The 15,396-nt window shown below is 36.5% G+C and overlaps 1 protein-coding gene across 2 annotated transcripts; it reads right to left on the minus strand.

Moving 5' to 3' along the window:
- Positions 1–2,014: 2,014 nt before the first annotated feature.
- Positions 2,015–5,354, minus strand: LOC148874103 (uncharacterized). Of its 2 annotated transcripts, XR_016110038.1 has the most exons (3): positions 4,487–5,354; positions 3,521–4,190; positions 2,015–2,587 (listed from the first exon to the last, which is right to left on the minus strand). XR_016110038.1 is itself a non-coding variant. In XM_088978630.1 (2 exons), the coding sequence occupies exons 1-2, from the start codon at positions 5,076–5,078 to the stop codon at positions 3,574–3,576; spliced, it is 1,209 nt and encodes a 402-aa protein (XP_088834756.1). In that variant the 5' UTR covers positions 5,079–5,354; the 3' UTR covers positions 3,397–3,573. The 2 variants fall into 2 exon arrangements, 1 of the variants encoding a protein (XP_088834756.1); XM_088978630.1 differs by lacking the exon at positions 2,015–2,587 and having other exon boundaries at positions 3,397–4,190.
- Between the last annotated feature and the right edge of the window lie 10,042 nt (positions 5,355–15,396).

Raw genomic sequence — 15,396 nt, forward strand, 5'->3', positions numbered from 1 at the left:
ATATGTAAATGGAGGTATCTCTTAGAAAGGAATAGACGTTAATTTAGGCTATACTGAAGGAGAGGTAAAGAAATAGATTAATTTGTAAAAGTAATTGATCCTGTCTTGCTTAGGTTCTTTGCCCCATGTTACCTCAGTTGAGTTTACATCACCCTTCCCACAAGGGGGCGCCCGTTGTGCGACGTTGTGGGGCTGTGAAAGTAATTGATCCCACAGTACTTTGTGGGGCTTCCCCTTGTGGGGGGCTGATGTTACTCGCCTCATCTGGCTTTTGTTTGTCCTTGCTCAAAGAGTTCATCATCCCGTTCAATAATCAAATAAATGTGGCAGCAAAAGGCCCTACTTAGCATTTGGGTTCCCTTTGGTTTGTTCTCAAGTCAGACTCTAAACCAATGTAGGTGAGTCCCACAACTGGTGCCCAATATTAAAACTATTTATTGATATTGCAGGTTCTGATCCTCAACAAGAAATTAAGGGTCCTTTCTCCCACATGAAGTAGTTGCTCTTTCATGTTATTTTCTCAAGCTGCTATGGACCAGTTGATGAAGATCACATGGACCATTTGATGGAGATCAATGTCAAACAGTTTTATGACTTGCTTTCACCAAAGTCCAATGTGGGTAGACACAAAATTCAAAATTTCATGGGTCCCACCTGGGAACCCTTCTGGCTTTGAGAAGGACACCAAATCAATAACCAATTAATTGTAGTCGAAGCACGTTAAAGTGGTTGTTTGTGGTCACCTCTCATTTCTTCTGTTCCTAGGTACTAGTAGTAAGGCCATTTAGGGCTTCACCAAACCCGTTAAATAATTCTCAAGTATTGAAAGCGATCCTCATCTCATTGGTTTACGCTTTGAAAGAGAATTCGGTGATCAAAGTTGGAACTAGTGGCAATGATGGGTAAAATTCCGCCCATAATCACCCCGATGCTGTTCATATATGGCATCTCACATGCACATCCTATCATGTATTGGGAACATCTTTCGTACTTATAAATTATTTTTTATGGAAAATATTCTTAATGCTCGGTCAATATACATGTGAGATGCCCAAGTGTGAGGAACAGATCCCATTCCATTTGAAGAAGGTACTATTCAACCAGCTTAGTGAGCTGGGTTGGTCTGTTAAATTAGGGCCATGGTGAATAGACTATACCCTACTTGACCCAACCCCAAAATTGATGTTAGATTTTACGGGAAAACAAAAACAAACTGTCTTAAACCAAACATTTGAACCTTCTAAGCTCAAAACTTGACTCAAATTGGCAAAAACTAATCAGATTTTCAAAAACAAAATCCATGGGCTACAGTGTTTGAATTTTCCCCCCATAACTTTAATCTCTAGTTTGTTGTTTTCTGGTCACAAAACTCAACTACGACTGAAGAGAAAAAAAGGTCTTTCAAAACAACAACTATGGCTGTAAAATTGACTATTGTACCAATAAATTATTTTGAAACGAATTACTTCTTTAAAAAGAAAAAAGTGAGATGTGTAAAAGATTTCAAACTTAAAAATGGCTTAAATTCAAGGATATTATTGATAATTAATTAACATTAAGGGTGAAACAATTACCTCAACAACTATGCTTCTTCATTCGGTAATGTAAATGACATTTTTAAATTTTGAAATCTTTTCAGTATCCCTCTTTGGCTTCTTTCTCAGCAATCACAAAAAAACCACTTCAAATAGCATTATCCACGTAAGTGAATCACAAAACCACATTAGCACCTTACACAGTGCGCCCCACAGCACATCCCAATCGTGTATTGTGAGTTTATTCTTGATTGATTACTTGGTGCATGTTGTACATGTCTTTGTTTCGGATTTAACTGTGATGTTGAAATTCAAAAGACATACTACCATCATTTGGCATCATAAAATTGATAACCAGTCAGGTGGATTTTCATCAAAATTCACATAAGAATTTTGATGGATCAGAGTCTTTCCGGTATCATACTTTTTTAGCATCGTAGATTTTAATTTACTTTTAGGTTGCATTTGTTTGAGGTGTAAAATCAAATCGAGGTAAATCTTATATCCCATTTCGATTTTGCAAATGTTTGGATAGAGTGTATATTTACAACATAATCGGTGTAAAACTCCATTTTAAAATATTTTTACACCCATAATTGATGTAAAAAAATGTAAAACTTACCCTTTCTACCACCAAAGTAAAATTCTTTTCACTCTAACGTCTCTCTTCTCCATTTCCCCATCTGCTCCGTCTCAACCTCCATCTTGCTCGTGGTTTCTCTCTCATTGGGCACGACCCTTAGATCTCTCTCTCTCTCTCACTCACTTGGGTGGTGGCAAAGTCGGCCTTCCTAGCGGCCACATTGACGGCAGAAGCTTCAGGCTTCTTTTTAGCATGCAAGGTGAAGTAAGTGACGGCAGCTACTAAAATAAATCCCTCGGCAGCCATGGTCGTCGGAGAGAAGGATAAAGGGCACCGTGGGTGAGCTGCGCCTCCTCCTTGCTGCCTGAACGGCCTCTTAGATGCCTCCGCCATTTTCTCCGGTGGTTCTTCGTTCCACTACCACTCTCTCTAGATCTCTCTCTCCCATTTGGTGTTGTAGTAGAGCGAACTGTGAAGAGAAGCATGGAGGAAAGAGCCGGTGAGCAATGATGCGTTTGTTACAAGCTACAAGTTGTAGCAGGCTAAAGCTACAGGTTGTAGTAGCTATACGCTACTTGCTATATTCACACTAACGTCTATTCCAATTTCGAAAAAATTAGAAGGCTTTGCATTCTACAAATTTGCATTTGCACTCCTTCCAATTTGAGCCTTAACAATCAAACACGATTGGTGTAAATATTCAAAAACAACCGGTTTCAATTTTCATCCATCATGACCTTTTTTTTAGTAATTAATTATGACTCAACTATAAGTGGTTTGGACCAGCATTTGAATGGTTGGGCCAGGACCCAGACCCGGGTTCCAAAATATTGCTGGAGAGAGAGAGAGAGAGAGAGAGTATGACAGGCTACCCACTACTTCTGTCCAACTTTATTCAGGCAGAAAATGACAGCAAAGAGTGCAGTTCCAGTCTTCCAGAATAAACCCGGATGAGACGAGGTTTCATCAAGAGAAATGGTTGGACCATGACCCAGAACCGGTTTCCAAAACATTACTGCCAGAGAGAGAGAGAGGGGACAGCCTACACACTCCGGACCAACTTGGTTCAGGCAGAAAATGACAGAAGACCAAGCAAATCCAGACAAAAACTGGATGGGACGAGGTTTGATCAAGTGTCCCATTTTCATTTCTCTAAAATCTCACATATTGGCCTACCACCCACCAAAGCTGCTAACTGTATTTGAAAAGAAAATCCAGATTATACCAGTAAATACAAAACAAGAGTCAAAATTATCTAATAAAACAAGAACTCAAATCTGAACATGACCCATCCATGCATGTAGTAAGCATTAAGAAACTAAGAACTGAATCACAAAAAAGTAGAAACGCCAAGCGTTTATTGAACCAAAACTAATTAACCAACAAAATCAAGATTACTTACTTAAACCAAATCTGTATATGGAACAATGACTGATCAGTGGAACCATGGAACCACTAAAAGCCTCTGTAGATTACAACAAAACATGGCAATATAGCCTTGGGATTGAACACATACAGTTCATCCAAATTTGAGTAGATTCCAGTCGGACCGGCGACTGAATCAAACTCTTCTGCTGGATTGGTGTCTTGGGTCCTCTTAACCCTGCCGGCGATCACCCGGCAAACCAACATTGCTCGCTTATCGTCTTCTGACTTAATTTGAGCATTGTCATGTGCTTTTCCACTGGTGGCCGTGGTGCAGATCCCGGCTCCGGCGTCGCCGGTGGGGACCTTGAACCCATTCCTTATAATGTTGCAGATGTTGCATTGGGGAATTGAGTTGCACAGATTGGAGGACCCGTTCATGCCTATTGAGCAGACGAAGGTTGTGCAATGGAACCTCAGAAGCTCGTTGCCATCTGCTACACATCTGGGGTGCTTCTTGGCAAGCTTGCTTGCTTTTGCTTTAATGGACTCTCTGTAATCTTCAAATCTAGTGATGGTTTTCTGGCTGTTGTGAACTTTCAGAATCCTGTCTATCTTGCAAACTGATGCTTGCTTCTTTAACCAACTTGACTGAAATATGATCTCTACTATGTTTCTGCTAGTATCTTCAGGACCCAGCTCAGAAACTGTGGTTTTTGCACCCAAAAAGAGGAGCATTAGATTGCTGAAATGGGATTGAATTTATATAGATTCATCTCAGAATTCAGAAAGAAACGCAAGAGATCAATTGGGTTTTGGTTAATGAACTTGTAATTTCAGAAAGGAATAAACATGTTGTAGCTGCTGACTGAAAGACAAAATCTATTCTGAAATCCATAATAAAGAACAATATAAAAGAAGAAAGCAGAGATTTAAGAACAGTAATGGATAAAAGAAATAAGAATCACATAAAAGGAAAAAAGAAAAATGAATGCTGCATTACCCGCATGTCTAACAGCTTGATGGACCTCCAAATTCTCAGCTTTGCTGAAAATCTCTCCACATTCGGGACAAGAACAAACTGTAGTTCTAAGAGCAGGAGCTTTTCGGACTCCATTAATGGGATCAACAACCGTTCTACACTCATAACAACCTGAAAGCCTCCTCAAAGGCATTCCTCTGAAAGGCCCACCAACAGAAGAACCAGAGGAGAACAAAGACGAGGATGAAAAAGAAGAAGAGGGAGTAGGAACAACTCCATTGATCTCGTTCAGAGGAACCTTCATGGATCTGCTAGAAGCAGTATTGGTGGAAGAACAGATTGAAGCCCATTTCTTACAATCTTCAGGTAAAGATGAATCAGGCCTTTGCATGATTCTTGTATCATTACAAAGCGAACCAGAACACCTCATTTTCTTGTACCTCTTACTGTTTGCTACCACAGCTTGCTGCTCTACTGGTTGCACATATTTACAAGTAAGAAGATTCCTAACAACTGCCCAAGGAGGAGGTTTTTCAGTTGGCTTCTGGGGTTGAAGGTTCTGATCCTGGTGGGCTTTCTTGATAGGTTTTCTGGGATTTCTTGGTTCTGCCATTGGAGAGGAAATGGAGGTGGGTTTTCTTCTTCTGGTTTTATCTTTTCTGAGAGATGGGTTGCTTCAGAGAAACATGAATTCTGATTTCAGAGCATGAGATAGGTGGGAAGGTGAAGTTGCAGAGGAGGCTTGCCTTTTTGTGGAGCTATGTGGAATATAAATTCCATTAATTTCATTGATTAGTTGTCGCTAACCCAATATGAAATCTTCTGATGCTACACGAGGATCTGATTATTCAATCTTGTTCCTTGCTTGTGCTGCAACTGACGTAAGTACAGAAGCTGGGGTTAGAAAGAGCTAACAACTTTAGAACTCCACTTCACATGATGAGGTCCCACCATCCAGATCTACCCTGGACCCAAAGGCGAATCAATCAGAGAATCGTCACCATCCAATTGATGGCATTTGGCAATAATGTGAAAGACAAACAGGTATCTATCAGACGGTCATGATGATCTGGGACCCATGTACGTTTGAGTCAAGCTCTCTACATTTAAAAGTTAAGGGGTCCCACCCTAGTGGTACCCACAAAGGAGATGGTCCCAGAACATTGAATTCACCAAAAGGTTGATCATCATGGTTGGGCCCACCAATCCAAGGATCTTGGCCGTTCAATTGTTGGATTAAATAAACACCTCGGCACATCCAAGAGTATGGTCTAGAGTAAAAAAAAGGGCGAGACTAACGACATTATAATTCCCCTCTCATTGGGAAAAGCTGCTTGTGCTTGATTCCTTCTGCCTCCAAATCAAGCGAGACCCCTACAAAGAATTAAAAGATTAATACTTTAATTAGATAGATTCTCTTGTTCTTCACATTTCCTTTATAAAAAGCTAAACAAGAAATTCCTTCATTTCAAATGGTAAGAAATACTTTTTTACTTCTGACATCACTGCTTTTTCAAATTCTTTTCCCTCTAGAAAAGTAAGAAAGTCTAATTACATGAAATTGATTTAGGAAAGTTGTTTTAATTAAAGTCGATTTTTCCAATAAAAGCCCGATTTCCACTGAATTAAGAAAGCTTAATCTCTCACAGTGCTAGTGAAAAGATAAAGATACCCTTAATAAATAAAAAATAAATTAATATGGATATTTTTGTTTTAAATTTATTTTACTCTTTTTTGGGGGGTCAAAAATCAATACTCAAGTCAGAAAAAAGCTATCAACGGTTCGGGTCTAATGTTGATTCTGGTTTTGTGGTTTGTGTCTCAATTAACAATTGGGTTGGGACTGATTCATGCTGTTTCGAACCAATTCTATAATTAATAATATGTAAAAGTTTTTCGAGTTTTCTTGTAATTTTTATTAAAAATGCTTGTTTTATCAATATATAAATATTTTATTATTTAGTGTTATTTTCATTAAACTATATCATCAAAAGTAAAGTTTTAAGTTGCTATATAATCATAGATATCAAGTATAATAATAATTACTTCGGTTCTGAATCTATTAATATAAATTGAGTAATAATCGGTTCAGGACCGATTCACCCTGGTTCGAATCAGACCCAGAAAATACAGATAAATAGCGGTCAGACGTTGTCATACGGTCATACTCACACCCAAACCAATTACCCATATAACTAACTCCCGCGGCTTATTTTTAGCGGGAAATTAAAAAACAATATATAGTTTGCTTTTTAATTAATCTTGATTTTGATTTTCGAGCAAACAATATATATATAATTTGGGTGGATAATTTAAAAGCAAAAAATAAGCGTACCTTCCGCTGTGTGGATTGTCGGGAAGGGATGGAGGAAATAATAAATTAACAATAATTGGAGCGCGTTGCCTGAAACTATACGCCTATGAAGCAGTAGTTCCTGGCTGCCTGTGATAAATGATACCTCTAGTGAATTCAGCCTGAGATTCCTGTACGGGAGGGATGCTTGTCAGGGCTGCAAATGATATCAGTTTATCCAAATTCGAATTTAAATCCAATGTATAAAGGTAAATCCAATTTCAATCTGTTTATAAATGGATCCAATTTAGATTTTACTCCAAACTTATTTCTGCAAAGAATTTGCCCATACTAATTTCTATCAAAGAAAATAACATGCATATATATGCAGTTAGGGGTCATTATTACCAAATCCTTTCAAAAGCTTTTCTTAAAAAAAAAAAAAAAAAAAAAAAAAAACTCCCAAAATATGCAGTCGGTTGGATTTTCAAAATCGGGCTCGGCTCAGTTTAGAAAGAGTATAAATAGAAATATATACAGTATAAATACATAGAAAATAATATAAAATATAAAGTTTTACACTCTACGCATTTATATTTATACTTTTTAGGCTCAGTTTGGAAGGAGTACAAATGTAAATACATAGCTCATAAAACCTTAAATTTTGTATTTATTCACCCTATACATGTTTGCATTTGTACTGCTTCCAAACTAAGCCTTAGGAACATTTAGGGGGTGCAAATGGATCGAATCATGATTGGATCTGATATTATTTTTGTTGGATTTGATCATTCTTTGTTGGATTTTTGGATCAGATAATAAGACCTTATTGAGAATTAAATCAGATCGAATTCAAATCACTCCATACCTGATCCAAAATGATCCAATCCAATCTGGCTTATATATGTATATATTTATAAAAATATTTACCCATAGAAAGACATGTATGTATTAATATATATGATAAAAATTTGAAAAAATACTTATATTTTTTTTTTGTTTTTCTTTATATAAATTGTTATGCTTTTTTCTTTTGATAATTAATTAAAATTTTCAGAATTTGAATAAGATCAGATCAGTTTCGAATATCCGACATCCTTAACAAATTCGGATTCAAATCACCATTTGTGAGATCCGATAAAATCTTTGGATCTAATCGTATCTCGGATATGTATTGTCGGATCAGATTCAGATATACCCCTGATTCGAATTTGGTCCATTCTATTTGCATCTCCCCCATATTTGTATATTATTATTCAAGGGAGATTTTCCCAATACATGGTGGGATGGGGCTGTGAGGAGTAAATCCCATTTTTTCAAAATCTAAATCCCCTCTGCATATGTAAGTACAATCATTTAGCCTTTCTCCTCACATTTGAAGGTGGGGCAGGTTGGATCTACAACCTATACGATTTAGTTTAATACGATACCTTACATGTATTTGTACACGTTTCAAAATCCCCAAAACTATCTCTGTCCCTTAAACCAATTTTTTGAATAGAAAACCATCCCATCAAGGTGGATACCCATTGGGTAGGGTAATGAGAATGAAGATTTGAGTTTAAGGCCATTTCATCTAAATTAAATAAAGAATACTTTTTTTTTGTGCTGGTTGTAAAAGTTAAATCCCAATACCATATATCATATATGGTTAATACTTACTTGCACATACCACTTGCACATGTGCTCTTACACTAATATGATTAAATGCTAGAGGTTGGGGCAATACCGAGTCTACCCCTCCCAACATTAAGTCATGATCTCATTTTTAAGAAGATACTAGTTGACGTGTTTAATTGTTATCTCTATCTTTTTTATATTTTCACATTTTTTGTATTTCTATATTTTTAATATTTTTAACATTCACCAAAGGTTAAAGCACTAGCACACCAAATTTTCCCCAAATTTCCCATAATTTTATTTCTAAAATACCCTTGTAATTTAATGTATTTTTAAGTAATTTCTTTATGGTGGGGAAATTTTGGGGATTCCCTATCCCCAATGAGGGAAGGGTGTTCCACCTGAACCCACTCTGCCATCGGGGACGGGGAGGGGGTGCTCCGTCCTATTGCCATTCCTATTGGGTAGAAACATATGTTTTGTATTGTTAAAATTATTTGGTGTATATTTAATTGGTAGTATTTATTGGTGATAAACAAAAATAATTTAAAATAAAGGATTATGGGGGAGAATGGGGGTTCACACCTTAACATAGGAATTGAATGAAGTGAAAAGTAATAGTTTAAATTACATTTTCTACCCTAACAGTTATATAAGGATCAAATTCAAAAGTAGGGGTGTTTTACTCAAGAAAAAGTTCACAAAAGTTATTCATTAAATATATGATTTAATGAGAGAGGATGAAAGCTAATACCTTAAATATAAGACTTAATAAGAGGAAATGGAACGAATTTAATATAAGTAGTAATTCAAATTATGTTTTTGCCCTTATAATAAAGAGGGGCCAAATTCAACAATGGAGGTATTTTAGTCAAGGAAAAAATCTGGAATCTAAACCTGATTCCTACTTTTAATAGTAGTATACATAGATATAGATATAGATTTATTTGGTGGTTAGTAGTGAGTGTGATTTTGTAAACAACCAAGGCACTATATGAAGAAGTAAATGTTATAACAATTTACATTTTTGCCCAACTAGACAAACAAGGATAACTTCAAAAGTATGGGCATGTCTACTAAAATACTTTCCAAAGTAAATGCTACAGTTGATCAATTGATGTTATTGTCATCGTCTTCAAATGAAGACAACTTAAAAAACATGGACAATTTAATTTCTATCAAGAAGAAAAGTCCAAAAATCTTAACATGTCATTCATACATTTCAAAGTAGTATAAATTAGTAAAATTGGTTTGGATGATTTTCAAGTAATTCTATTTTTTATGTAATATTTTTTAAATCACTAAAACCGATTCCATTCAACAAATAATCAGGGCTTACATTATTATTCAACCAATCTAGACAAAAGGAAGTATGGAAAAGATGTCTTCGACCAATGTGAACATAAGGAAATTTGGAGCAGAGGATCCAAATATGGCAAGAAGAAACTTGCAAGTGAATGTGCAACCCTATTGGCTCTTATAATCTCTACACCCCCTCAAATGATGTTAGAGAAGAAACATTAGTTTGTTAGCCATCGATGTAGGCTCATCGGGCCAGCTTGTAAAAGGCTGGCACATGTCAAACCCCAGGGCGCCAGTCTGAGCGTACTGCAAGGACACTCAGACTAGTAGGCACAGACTGAATGGACCCATACGCAGGGTGCCGTGTGGCGCTGGTGGAAGATCTCGCCAGGCCCTTGTACGGCTTGCATTTGGACCATCCGAACTCAACTACCCCCAGGCAGTTTCGACTATAAATACGACTCACCTACCATGAGGTAAGGGATCCAAAACTTGAGCAATCTCTGAGCATTAACTTTCTCTGAGGGCTTAAGCTTTACTTGAGACCTCGTTTGGAGCCTTCGGTTCCAGACCTTCGGCTAACTTTACCTGTGTACTAACTTGATCGTTGGAGTTTTCACCTCAGGTACCCACTCGAGGCCTTTGACACTTCCTTCCTCGCAGGACTCAAACCGAGGCCTCCTCCGGACCCCTCAGGCATCCACTTCAACATCAGCCCTCGTCTTCTACAGTACTCGAAGAGACCTACCGCTTCGGACATATCCATCGGCCTTGGCTCCCTCTCTTCGGACCTTCGAAGCCTTCGGTCCACTACCTTGGAGCTCGGGAGCAAAATTACCTTGTTGTCCTTGACTAATCCGATCATCAACAACAAGCAATTTGGGGTGAGGCCAATTCATAGCCTTGGTGAATATGTTTGCAAGTTGAAGGCCATAAGAGATGAGGAAGGTAAATTTAGCCTACTAGGATTTTATCTCAAATATAACGGCAATCAACCTTAATGTCCTTTGTATGTTCATGGAACACAAGATTTGAGACTATCTTAATTGCACTAACATGATCATCATGGATGAAGACCAAATTGGAGGCTAGAATAAGTAAATCTTAAAGAAGAGCCTGTAGCCATACAATCTCATTGCAAATAGATGACATAGCATGATACTTTGCTTTAGTGGAAGATTTGGAGACTATGTGTTTCTTCTTGCACTTCCATGAAACAAGCCCACATGCTACTGATATAATGTAGCATCTATAAGAGATTCACCATCATCTTTAGATAGCTTCAGTTTAACCTCAAGAGTTGTATCAACTTGCTTATCATTTGTAAGATGGATTAATTTGATTAAATCTGTAGCATACTTCTACTGGTTAACAAAATGTCCCCAAAAAGAATGAGTTACCTCCAAGCCTAAGAAATAGGTAAGAAGACCAAGATTTTTTCACCTTAAAAGCCTAATCGAGAAGATTATTTAGATTAGTAATACCCTAAAGATCATCTCTAGCAATAAGAATGTCATCCACGTATAATAGTAAGAGAGTAAATACCTTGTGGCCAACTAGACAAAGAGTAGATAATCTAAAAGACTTTGAATAAATCCAACATTTGTAATGACAAAGCAAAGCCTTGCAAACCAAGCTCTAGGAGTTTGTTTAAGACCATACAAGGATCTCTTAAGACAACATATCATAGTAGGATCAACACAATATCCTGGAGGGGGCTTCATAAACTTCTCCTTTAGATGAGCATGTAGGAAGGCATTCTTGACATCCATTTAATGGATGTCCCATTGTTTGTAGCTAATATTGCGAGCATAATGCGAATCATAGTCATCTTGGCAATAGGAGGAAATGCCTCATCATAATCAATGCCATACTTCTATTTATATCCTTATGCCACTAAACATGTTTTGTACCTATTAGACTTGTTCATGGACCGGGCTCGGGCTTGGCTTTTGCCAAATTTTGAATGGGGCCCAGTCCGAAGCTCGAGCCCGTCATAGTGTAAGTCAGGCCTGAAGCCCGACTCATGAACAAGTCTAGTACCTATCAAGATTGCCATCATAGTTCAATTCCATAGAATGTACTCATCTATTGCCAATGATAGAAGCATCTAGAGGAGCGGGAATCCCAAGTATCATTTTCCAGAAGGGCTTGGATTTTAGTGTCTATAGCTTCTTTCCAATGCAAAACAACCATAACATGCTAATAAGTCTTAGGAATATCTATAGATTACAAAATGGTGGAAAATGAGCTATGGTATAAAGAGAAGCAATAATGGTCAGGGGGCTTAGAGATGTGAGAAGAATGATAAAAATGTGAAGGAGAAGAGGGCAAAGCTTCAAAATAAAAGATAAATACTGAACTTATAGTGCTCAAGGAGGAAGGACCTTGAATTGGTAATGTTGGGGTTGGGACAGTAGGTTCTTGGGTAGCTACCCACTTTCTAACATATTGAAGGAAATGTGGAGCAAGAGCTAATGAGGAATCCAAATAATTTGCAGTTCAAAGGAGCATAGAACTGAAATGGAAGGAGCAAGGTGCTTTGCAATATGACTAAATAAAGATATTTTCAAAAAACATAACATTTCTGAAAATCTTGATTCAACGAGCTTGAGGGTTATAACAAAGAAATCCTTTATGATCTAAGCTATATCTTATAAAAGCACACATGGCAGACTGAGGAGTGAACTTAGTCCTTTCATGGGAAGGAAGGTGGACAAAGGATGCACACACCTAAAAATATGAAAAGAAAGAGACATCTAGTGGCTAATGAAATAAACTTTGGAATGAAGATGTATTATGGAGAATTGAGAAAGGAATAAAATTAATGAGATGAACAATTGTATTGGTCACCTCTACCCAAAATAAAGTTGGAGCATAGGAATCTTGCAACAAAGTTTTCACAACCTTCAATATATGCTTGTTTATGCATTTTTCTACCCTATTCTGTTGTAGAGTGCTAGGGAAACACTTTTGTGGATGTATTCCATGTTTCCTAAAAAATAATTGGAAGTGCCCATCAATGTACTCCTCCCTTAAATCTGAATGGAATATTCTTGCAATTGTGCCAATTTGGTTTTTCACCATAGATAGAAAAAGTTTAAATATAGAAAAAAACTTTTGATTTCTATCCAAGGAAATATATCCAAGTATAGTGGGTACAATCATTAACAAGAATCACAAAATATTTATAACCCAAATGTGAAGTCATAGGGGAGGACTAGACATCACTATAAATCAACTTAAAAGGAACATCATAATGTGCAATAGAAATAGGAAAAGGCAAGAGTAAACAAAAGAAAGGTGCCCAAAGCGTCTAGCCATCTACACCATAAGTGCCACAAGAAATACAAGATTTATTAACTTGAGCAAAAGAAGTATATTTAGAAGACAAACAACCAGAACAAAACAAAAATTCAAGTTTATTAGTGAAAGGGTGGCCAAGGCGTCTATACCATAAGTGCCACTCATTATTTTTGTAAATTAGTTTTAAACTAGGTGTAGTAAAGAGAAAACAAGATGGACTAGGTGATGCAAGTGTCTTCTGGAAATTCAAAGCAAACAACTATCCAAGTTTACACCCCTTCTCTTTCATTGTCCTAAAGCATTAGTCCTGAATCAGACAACCATCACAAGAAAAACATACAATGTTACCATCCTCAAACAAGTTTTCTAATCGGAATGAAATTAATAGTAAATTTAGGGATAAGAAGTGTCTTAGGAAGGTGAAACTAGGAGGAAGTAGAAGTATGTAAAAGCAAATCACTACAACTAATGATTTCTAATTTTTCACCATTGCCTGTAATGATATGTTTATTAAGGGACTGGTGTAAAAAGATTGTTACCATCCTCAACAAGTTTTCTAATCGAAATGAAATTAATAATAAATTTAGGGATAAGAAGTGACTTAGGAAGGTGAAATTAGGAGGAAGTATGTAAAGACAAATTACTACAACTAATGATTTCTAATTTTTCACCATTGGCTGTAATGGTATGTTTATTAAGGGATTGGTGTTTAAGATATTGACCAGAATGTGCCCCTATCATGTGATTAGAGGCATCATAATCAATTATCCAAACATGATTGGGTAAAGAACAACAAAGAGAAGACTCACCAGACAATCCAATGGTTGAAAATGTAGAAGAAATAGCGGTATAAAGTAATTGTAGTACTTTCTCCTCACTAAGAATTCCATAAGACTTACTCTTAGTTGAAAGCCTAGTTGGAGAAGAGGGAACTATACTACCACTAGTTTAATTCTCGATACTAGTCTAAAAAGCCTTGTGTTGTCCCTTTGTGTAAGTAGAAGTGCTTCCCTTAGGTAGATGCATAGGATACTTAGTTATTATATGTTCCTTGTGCTTGCAATAAGTACATGAATTTTTCTTTTTGCAATGAGAAACCACATGACTGTACTCTTTACATTCGTAGCACTACATTTTGGATAGATCATTTTTAGGCATAGGCTTGCTTTCTAGTAAATTGGTTCTGCCCCCAAATCTTGCTTCCTGCTGATAGTTGACTAAGCTACAAGTCTTGTCTCTTCTCTTAGAAGTTCTCTCAAAATCACATTTAATTAGGCATGGAGTAGTATCTCTACTCAAAATGTTTAATTTGATCACCTCATATTTGAGTTACAAGTGCATCAAGAAATGCATGATCTTTTATCAAAAAGTTCTTTTATAGCCTTGACACAATATATTATTAAAGACCCACCCATATTTATTAGTCCATGCTCTACCTATAAATTCATAAAGCCTATATAATATTCTTGAATTTTCTTCTCCCCTTGGCTATAAGAGAAGACTTCAATCTCTATCTAATACCGTCTGAAAAGATTAGATTTTTAATAATTTTTTTTTCATGTATTCAAATATCTCCTTGATCATTTTAGGCTTCTCATTGGAATAACTATATCAATTTTAAATGATCCAAGAATCCAAGAAACAATTTTGACATCATCAATCTTCCATTGTTTAATCCCCTTGATATCAAATTCATTGGTTTTGGGCGATAAATCATCAATATGACTCCAAAGACCCTATCGCTCAACATAAAACTAGAAGTGGAACTTCCATAACGAATTATTACTTCCATCAAATATTATGGCAAGAATATCTCTCTTATCTAAGGCCATTCCAGCAAGGAAAAACCAAGTACGTACATTCCAAGGCAGTAAAATAGATATCAAAGCAAATAATAGGAAGAAAACTTGTTATAAACTAATCAAAATCAAATCTGATGGTGAAATTAGTCGTCACATTATCACCTCAAATAAGTATTTTGGTAACATCCAAAAAAGGAAGGTACAAGATTGAATGAAATAGAAAAGTGGATCAAAACCCTCCGGAACAATTGATCCAAGCACTAACCCAATGATATAACAAGAGGAAAATGATAGGGAAAAATAGAAGGATCAAAACCTTCAATAAAAACTTTAGAAAAATTGATGCAATATGTAACATCCATAATAGGTAAGTTGTAAGCCCAACAATTAGAAGAAAGGGATCAAAACCCTTCAAAAATAGTCTAATCTTTGGTCCAAGAGAAAGGATAAAGCACATAGTGATTGATCAAAGAGGAAAAAATTTCAACCTAAAAGGCAAGAATCCAGAAAAATAACGCTGAGTTTGTATTGAACAAAACAACCTCCAAACAGTCTTTAAATCAATCTTCAATAGCAGTGTTAGAAAGCTTCAATGCAACCCTTCTAAC

The sequence above is a fragment of the Nelumbo lutea genome, chromosome 1 (genome assembly GCF_056320005.1).
Source record: "Nelumbo lutea isolate HS-2025 chromosome 1, American lotus-T2T, whole genome shotgun sequence".
NCBI lineage: Eukaryota > Viridiplantae > Streptophyta > Magnoliopsida > Proteales > Nelumbonaceae > Nelumbo > Nelumbo lutea.